Genomic DNA, 9,664 nt, shown 5'->3' with positions numbered 1-9,664 from the left:
CTTCCTTTCCTTTTCCACACCACTAAAAGCAACCTCTCAAGCTTCTTTTCTATTAATCTTCTACTCTAGATATAAAAATAAAATCAAAATATCTTGTCTCTTGCTGTTATCTCCTTTTCTCTTTTCCTTCTTCCAGAAGTTTTCTTTCCTTTTTTAATGTTCTTTTTTCCTCCTCATTCTTTGTGAGCCAGCTTGGCACCAGTACTGTATCACAGTTTCTCTGTGCAGTTGAGAAAACGGTGGATTTTTTTTTTTTAATGTATTTTAGGGAAGGGTCTCCAGGTTGTTCAGTATCTCACTACAAGATCGGACTCCTAGTGATCCGCCTGTTTACAGCCTCCTAAATTCTGGGATTATAGGTGCACGCCAACATGTCCAATCTCAATCACCATCTCAGCACACCCCCAGCGGTGGGGCTGGCACAGCGGGCCTGGGGATCAAACTTCTGGCCTTGAAGGAGCTTTAATCCATTGAGCTATTTGATCTGCCCCTCGCTTTTTTCTTTTCTTTGAATTGTCAAAAAAAGCCTTTACATTACAGGAATGACATGTGGTCGGTTTTGTAAATGTTAATGTAACTGGCAGTGGTTTTCTCCTGGCAATGCATCCACAGGACTAATCCAATTACACTGAATAGGTTAAAGAGGTGTATAAATACCAAAGAATAGCCAAAGCGAAGGTCGCATAGTGAGAAAACACGCACTAACTAAAGAGCTCTCCACAGTAGCAACACAGTTTTCTATCATAACTGATCCCCAACCCTCAGCACAAAACACTAGAAACATTAACAAAATGCCTCCCTAACCTCCTAGCTCCCCTAAAATTAATCTTACAGACATAGAAGTAGAGGAAGTCACTGGCAAAGCCCAAATTCAATTTTTGAAGAGGTCAAAGAAAAAATGAATGAAAACATTTGTAGTGAGCTCCAAGAGGATGCAAATAGATAATAGATTTCTTTAATAAAATGTTCAACTATCTTAAGACACTAACAAGAAGCTAATAAATTCAATATGATTATACAAGATACCAATGACCATATTAGTAAAGAATTTGAGAGTATGAAAAGAGATTAAGCATAAATCCAGCATATAAGAATCCCATTGAAAATATGGGCAGCATAAATGATCACTGTGAGGAGAGAGTAACAAAATTAGAAGATAAAATTGATGTACTGAGTGTCTGCAGAGAAGATAGCTTTGGAACTGGGTCCAACAGACGTTGGATGACTTATAAAAAATAACTTAAGCATTATAGTAGTAAAGGATCAAGTAGAAGATGACGGAACATTCATAAAACTTTATTTCCTGAAACAATATCAGGAAAATTTCCAGATTTAGGAAAAAATCCAACATCCAAGTAAATGAGGCCTATAGAAACCCAAGTGGCCAAAAAAGAACTTGTTCATGATATACCACAGTATAAGCTCCAAGAATTCAACACACACACACACACACACACACACACACACACACACACATACACACACAGAATATAGAAAATAAGAAAGATATGAAGTAATTTACAAAGGCAAGCTTATCAGAATAACAGGACATTTCTCAACATACATTTTAAAGGCCAGGGGAGCTTGATGTGAAGGATTTCTGCTGTAAAAGAAAACAACTTCCAAAGCAGGCTAATATATCCTACACAATTATGTTTCAAAATTGATGGGAGCCGGCTTTCCACAGCAAAGAGAACCTGAAGAAATTAAGGACCACCAAACCAAACTAGCACTTCAGAAAGTACTCAAAGGAATGAGAGACTGAGAGACAGACAGACAGACAGACAGACAGACAGACAGACAGACAGACAGTGAAGTCAGCATCACCAAAGAATCCAAAGGAACAAGTACATCTAATTTGGATAGAAGTTAAACAAGAGGGGAAAATAAAGGAATGAACAATGAAAAATAATGCAATGACAAGATTCAGTAAATACCTTTCAGTAATATCTTGCAATGTGAAAGGTCTCAATTCCCAAATCAAAAGACACAGATTAGCAGATTTAATTATAAACAAATGTACTACTTAGGCAGATGTCAGGACTGGGGTTTGATTCCCCCACGTGCTGTGCCGGCCCCACCTCTGGGGCACACTGAGATGGCAAATGGGACTGGGCGTGGTGGTGTGCACCTGTAATTCTAGAGTTTGGGAGGCTGAAAACAGGAGGATTACTATGAGTCTAATCTGTGTAGTAAGACCCTGTACTAAAATATAAAATAAATACATAAATAAATAAACTAGTAAACCATACGTTAACTAGAAAAGACACCCCTCATTCTTCAAGAAGCACATAAACTGAAACATGCAGCAAGGTCCCAAGAGAAAGCAAAGTTTTCAAAGTGGACTTCAAGCCAAAATCAATCAGAAGTGACAAAGACCATTGTATACTATAAAGAAAACACTTCAACAGGAAGCTATATGGATTCTAGAATTTTAAATATATGTGTACTTAATGCTGGTGTCCCCACTTTCATGAAATGAATACTATTGGACCTTAAAATTCAGGTAAACATCAATACAATTACAGTGGGGGACTTCAGTGCCTCACTGTCATAAATATATCAACCAGATATCCCCCCAAAATAAACAAGGAAATATCAGAAATGAAATACGCTCACAAATATATTTAACATATATCTACAGAATGTTTCATACAACACAGAATAAACATTTTTCTTGATAAACACAGAATTTTCTCAAAAAAGGACCATAGCTTAGGTCACACACACACACACACACACACACTAAATGTTAAAATAAAAAAAAAAAGACATTCTGAAATAAATGTAAAAGTCTAAATAATCTCCTGAATCCTATTGGACAAGAGCAGAATAAAATTAGAAATCAAGAACATATAAACTACTAAAACTAAGCACACATGGACATTAAGTAAAACACTCATGCGTAATCAGTGGGTCACAAAGAAATCAAGGAAGATGTTACTTGTCAGTTGGGATAGTAGCACCATAACATACCAAATGGAATAGCAATGGCACCATAACATACCAAATGGAATAGCAATGGCACCATAACATACCCAAACCTGTGGTATGCAGCAAAGCCAGGTTAGGGGGAAGCTCACAGTAGTGAATGTCCACATTGACAGAACAGAGTGACCCCAAATAAGTAACTTAATGATGCATCTCAAGGCCCTAGAGAAAAGCAATCCAAGTCTAAAACTTGTACAAGGAAAAAAAACTATCATGATTGGAGCAAAAAAATTAAGGAAATTAAGACAAAAATGCAAAAGATCAATGAGTTACAGAGTTGGTTCTTTAAGAGGATGAGAAAAATTGCTAAGTCCTTACCTGAATCTAACAAGAGAAGATTTTCATCAATGCAATTAGAAATGAAAAAGTCACAATGAGCACCTGTAAATTCCAGGGTGCTATAAGAAACTACTTCAGAAATGTACATTCCACTAAATTGGAGAATCTAAAAGAAACAGATAAATTCCTATACATGCTTGACGTATACAATCCTAACCAAAGTAGCTAATTACAAATGTTAGAGAAGTGATAGTCTCTTTTAACAAACTATGCTGAGAACAACTGGTGCTGGTTATTCATGTTCATTTATTTGCCAAGATAAATGTAATAAAATTAGATAAAAAGGATCAAAGACACAGATATAAAAAGAGAAACACTGCATCTACTGGAAGAAAATTTAGTTAAACTCTTGAAGACTTAGCCATAGTCCTTGACTTCACAAGAGATGATGCCAAGAACCAACAAATGGAATGATGTCTCTTTAAAAACTTTTGAATATGGGCTGCGGAGATGGCTCAGTGGAATAAGTGCTTCCCTGGCAAGCACAAAGGCCTGAGTTTAATCCCCTGTTATGCCAAAGAAAATTAAAAAAAAAAAAACCCTTTTGAACAGCAAAAGAAAAACTCAACAGAGTGAGTAGACAACTACAGAATGCAAAAAAAAAAAAATCATTACTCCTTTAACAGAGGAGTTATATCTAGAATGTAAACAGAACTCAAAATAGAGCTCTAATAATATAAAATACCAAATCAAAAATGGGCAGTTATAATGAATAAACACTTCTTAAAAGAGAAGTACAAATGACCAATAAGTATACAAAAACATGGTCAGCCTCTTTGGTTATTACAGAAATGCAAATAAAAATAAAACTGAAATTTCTCATTATTCCAGTTAGAATGACTCTTATCAAGAACTCAAAAAACAACAAAACAGCTGAGCATATAATTATAGCACTTGGGAGGCTGAGACCAGTGTATTATATTGAGTTCAAGGTCAGCCTGACAGTATACTGAGGCTCTGTCTCAAAAAACCAACCAACCAACCCACCAACTAACCAACCCCCCCACAACCAACCAACCAACCAACCAACCAACCAACCAACCAACCAGCCAACCAGATGACCAACAAAACCCCCACCAAGACACACAAAAAAAACAAATCTTGGTGAGAATTTGAGGAAATAGGAACCCTTCTACACTTTTGTTGGGAGTATGAACTATTAAAACCACTATGGAAATAAGGATGGATGTTCCTCAAAAAAGTAAAATTAGAAATTCTGTTTTACTCAGTTTTACTTCTAGGTATCTTCCTGATGCACATCTCACAATGCAGCAATACCTCTATGTTTATGGTGGCATATTTCTCAGGCACTAAATTATAAATTATGGAAGCTTTCTATATGCTCATCAACAAATTAATAGATAAAGAAAACATGGTACTTATACACAACAGAGTGTTACAGCCACAAAATGGGTAAATATGTGTCATTTGTAAGGAAGTAGATGCAACTTGTGATCATAATACTAGGAAAAATAAATCAGATCCAGAAGGTTTAGCATTGAATGGCTTCTCTAATATAAGAGACTCAAAATATAAATAATTCCAATATCAAAATAGAAGAGAAATGACAGGAAATAGGGAGGTAGGCTGTGGAGATGGAGGGGATCTGGAAAGATGGGAAAGGGAAAGTGGGAGTAATAAAACGATGAAGATGTGAAATATATTCCCCAAGACAAGTGTAATTATTAGGTATCACAAACATGTGCTAACTAAAATATGTACTACACAATAAAATAAAGTGTTATATCATTATAAATATGTTTTTACATAAAGTTAATAATACAGCAAGCATCATTTATATATTTATCATATTAATTACAAATACTGTAGAAGAAGGTATTTGCTTAGCATGTCAGGGTTTTAAAAAGCCATTTTTTGCCTGTCTTTCTACATCTCTTTACATCTCCAGTCCACTCAGAGTCACTTCCATAGTACCAAACCCAGACCAAGTGACTAAAGATGCACAGCAGGGTGCATGCGCATAAAACTGCATCCATAAAGATGGGCAGGTGTGGAGGGTAGATTGTCCAGTTATAGAGCCCAGGTCACATGACGCTTTTGGAGGTGTTCTTTTTTCGCAGCATCTTCCTCTGATTGCTGGCAGGGTGTATGGACAATACTCCGTGGCATTGAAGTGCGCGCTGGAAGTGAGATAACTTGGATAGACTGCCCAGAGAGCTGTGTGTCTACACACTGTGTGGTAGCTGGGTGAATTTTCTGGCAAGTGCAGCTATAGGTGGGTTGCTTGCACTGTAGCAGACAGAGAACACCTAGGGAAAAAGGGAAGCAAAGGAGCAGGATGAAAGAACAAGAGAAAACCGTAAAAATAATACTCTCCCTAATGGCCGAAGACCCCAACCCCAAGCCTAGTGGATTCCTGTCACCTTCTCATGAAGAATGATTTCATGGAAAGTACTGGAAGTAGATGTTTAAGGAAACTGCAGATTCTTTTTGACAGAATCATCTTTTAGACGGGTTAGGAAGTGCAATTCCCAAGGGGTAGGTGGCCTTTTAGCATCGAATACTGTTTCTCTTTGTCTTCAAAGTGCCTTAGCACCATGGTACACTCCCCTCTCCCACAAATGAGAATTTTGGCTCAGCCACTCCTCTGGGTGGTAATTTTGATGGTTATCTCTGCCATAAAGTGGGAACTTACAGGAAAGACAAAAGAAAGAGCAGAGATAGGGAGCTGTTCTCTCTTGCTGAGGCAGGCATAGCAGACACTTCCCAGGGCCCAATTTCCTGGTGCATCTTGTATGAGCTGTTCTCAGAGAATGAATCTAGGCAGTGTTTAACCTTTTCAAATGCAAGGGTTAGTATCTTTTCCTCCATTTCCCTCTCCCATCTTTCACTCCCTCTGGTGCTCATCTCTTCCTCAAGGGCCCTGCAGACACTCACCACAGCTAATAAAGAAGATAGCGGTTAAGCAGGCAGTGAAAGGAACCCACGTGATCTTGAAACTAGTGTAGTACAAGGCCTGACCTTGATTTAGCTTGTGATGATATAGTGTTAATGTGCTGAGCAGAAGGCAACCTGGTATTCAAAAAGAAAAAAAAAAGTCCTTTTTCAGGAACTTTGACTCTTTTACTTAAATTTTCACTCAAAATACACCAGTCTTTGAGCCTGGGCAAATGTTCCTTATGCAAAGACTAAGACCACTTTGGTTCTAGATCTGACTCTGAAAATATCTATCTATCTATCTATCTATCTATCTATCTATCTATCTATCTATCTATCATCTATCTATCTATCATCTATCTATCTATCTATCATCTATCTATCTATCTATCTATCTATCTATCTATCTATCTATCTATCTATCTATCAGAGAAGTGAAATTTCAGCTAGTCAGACTGCAGTCTAGGATTCCCAAGCTCTCCTTATCTCACACCCATTTATCCCTGTATTAGGGCAACCAGGAAGTTACCTGTGAGGAAGCAGATGAGGGCAGTGATGAGGTGAATGTATTTATTCTGTGGAATCATGTAGGCATACTGCATCCCTAGGGTCAAGTTAAGGAAGAAGGAAAGGCAGAGGACTAGCACCATCATGATCCTGACCACTTTCAGGCTGTCTGTTGGAAGACAAAAGCCGGGTTGAGAAGACAGATACTCCTTCTAATCTCATCCCTGGGGCCCATAAATCTCTATGTAAAAATAGGACCAGGTGAAATATTTGATGAAAGAAAAAAGAAGATGGGGAAAAGAGCAAAGAGGCAGAGCTCTTTCACTTGCATGAGAGAATATGAATAAACTGCTCTCTATCTTAGTGTTTCGATAAGTTTCCTTCCATCAGTTCTTAGACCTTCCTTCTCGTTAAATACTTGTTTACTCTGACCTCTTCTAATGGAAATGTAACTTATTTTCCTTCTTGTCAGTCACCTATTTTCATAGCCCTCATATTCTAGTTGTGCCGACCACCCTGATGATACTGACAGGATTTCTCAGATGTTGAGTTGTTGCTGGACTTCATCTGAGAGCTTATCTTTCCTCCCATGCATCCATATGGATAGGTAATGGAAGTGGGTAACCTGCATCCTGTGAAAGTTGCTCCTGAGAATAATGGATACATGGTGAGGTGATCAAAGGCAAGGAAAAACAGAATCTTCCTCTCCACCCATCACTTTCCAGGATATAGCTTTCACCTTCTGGCCAAATGGTGCTGCAGCATGTCATCCATGGACTGTGGCTAGTCTTGTCCTTTTTTATTCTGGGGACTAATTCAACCCATTCCTTAATGAAGATACCTATCATTAAGGAAATCACAGCCCATGAGGAGAAGAGTAGGTTGGTGGCCTGAATATTTCTCTTTGACATATGAGAGTGGGGATTTTTGATGAGACCACCACCCACATTTCATATGTCTCTTTCCTGTTTTGATTCCCCAGAGCAAGAAGAGCTAACTCTGCACTTTTAGTGATGGCTAAGACATTGGCTTCTGGCAGAAGCTGAAGTAGCCTGTGGAACTGAGACCACTTCCTGTTTTCACTGCTTCTAGGTTGAGGCTACAAACTGCCATGGAATCATTTGCTGGTTTGACCTTTAACCCTGGGGCCTAGTGCAGTGGAACAATCAAGGTGCCTGAGGTCCTTGGAAAGCTATCAGTTTTATGGGGAGATCTGATACCACAAGACAGGGTGATAAATAGAGGCTTGAAAAGGTAGACATGCATGGTCTAGCAGGGACTCTTTTAAAATTAGAGTTACATATTCCACAGTTAACTGACAGTTGGTAGCAGTCAGTGAGTAGGACCCAAGAGCCTTGTGATGAGTAGTCAGTTACCTGGCGTCATAACTGTGAATGACCATTCAAAATGGTAGGATGTTTTGGAAAAAAAAAAAAAAAACCCACAGTCCTCACTGGCATTTCCCAAAGGAACTTATGTAAGTAACATTTCAGGAACTCGATTAGTACCTTAAAAGCCAAGGAACTGGCCTAGTACAATGAACCACTGTATCCAACGTCATTTATAAGGCACAGACAAACATGTATTGCCAGATTGGCTTTATAGCTTGATAGAGAAAACTTTTTTCGGTAGTTTCATTAGACAGCCACAGTACATGCTAGGTTCAGAGTTGTAGAGTTTGCACTGATAGTCCTCAAATGCTAATTTTGTTCACCTACAAGGGGAAGCTATCTACAAATAACTCTTTCTGCCTAATTTTTTTTTTTCTGTATTTAGGACAGGGTCAACAGGGTCTACAGGGTCTCACTATGTAGATTGGACTCGTAGTGATTCTCCTGTTTTCAGCCTCCCAAGCATGGATTACATGCATGCCCCACCACGCTCAGTCTCAGTCTTTGTCTCAGCTGGCCCTGGCAGCTTCTGCCTAATTTTTAAAACAATCATGTTCCAGGCCACTTTCTCTAGGTCAAAATGGGCTTGTAAATTGCTTCATATGCTATGCCATCTCTCTTCCAGAACTGTTTGTAGATTCTTTATTATATTTTCTTTATCTTCTTCATTTTCTAAAAAGCAATGACCAGCAATATATTTAATCTTACAAGGGAGGTTTTATAGTTAAGAACATGGACTTGACATCGTGGGTTAAAATCCTAGCTATCCTGCTCAGCAGTGTTGTGCTCTCAGACACGGTAGTGGTTCGTACCACATAAGGAATCAGTAAAGATTGAGATTTGGGATATAAAGCACCTGGAAATTCTTTGTGCACAGGTAATAATGTATAAATAGTTACTAGTTTATTCCAAGGTGGGAAAGAGATTCTGAGGCTGAGATTAATGTAAGGACAGTGTATTCCAAAGTACTACTGGGAACTACTTTGTGAGTGCTAAAGGGGAGCAAGATGTGAAGAGAAATTGAATTGAGACATCACTGTTGCAGTAGGAGAAACCATAGCCAGCTCCATCAGGAGCACTGGATCTGTGGAGGTCCTTCTGGATCATCCTGAATAGAGGTAAGGAAGGTCAGCCTTTCCATTGAGCATCAGCCTAGGAACTCAGGATGGTCCTGAGTGGTATCACCCTCCTGTCTCAAGGGTGATTCCTAAATGTCTCAGGAAGGGTGGGCCCTGAATCAATACTTCTGGTGGCTGTAGGACTGAGGTTTTATTACTCCTTTAGTGAGGCTAACTTGTGGTTAAGGTTGCCAACTGCCAGGAAATCAATTGTTTCCTGCTTTAGGAAGAACCAAAATGGTAGGTAGGCTACCCATGTCATTATGTTCTTATACATTGATGGTTTTCTTTCTGCACCATAGATCCTTAGGAGTAGGACTCCTGGGTTGAAAGATTTATGTCTTCTAAATTTGTATAGGTAGTGACACTAAAGATTGGATGTGTCCAAATGAGAGAAAAAAGAAAAGATGTGAAAGGCAA

The 9,664-nt window shown here is 38.6% G+C and overlaps 1 protein-coding gene across 1 annotated transcript; it reads right to left on the bottom strand.

Moving 5' to 3' along the window:
- Positions 1-5,361: 5,361 nt before the first annotated feature.
- On the bottom strand, positions 5,362-7,750 carry Tmem225 (transmembrane protein 225). Its single transcript, XM_023721082.1, has 3 exons — positions 7,475-7,750; positions 6,758-6,904; positions 5,362-5,600 (listed from the first exon to the last, which is right to left on the bottom strand). Exons 1-3 carry the CDS (start codon positions 7,644-7,646, stop codon positions 5,362-5,364), a joined length of 558 nt encoding a protein of 185 aa, XP_023576850.1. The 5' UTR covers positions 7,647-7,750.
- Positions 7,751-9,664: the final 1,914 nt, after the last annotated feature.

The sequence above is a fragment of the Octodon degus genome, unplaced genomic scaffold, assembly GCF_000260255.1.
Source record: "Octodon degus isolate 3935 unplaced genomic scaffold, OctDeg1.0 scaffold00080, whole genome shotgun sequence".
Lineage (NCBI taxonomy): Eukaryota > Metazoa > Chordata > Mammalia > Rodentia > Octodontidae > Octodon > Octodon degus.
Note: the sequence above shows the minus strand (reverse complement) of the source record. Positions and strands in the feature narration are given on the sequence as shown.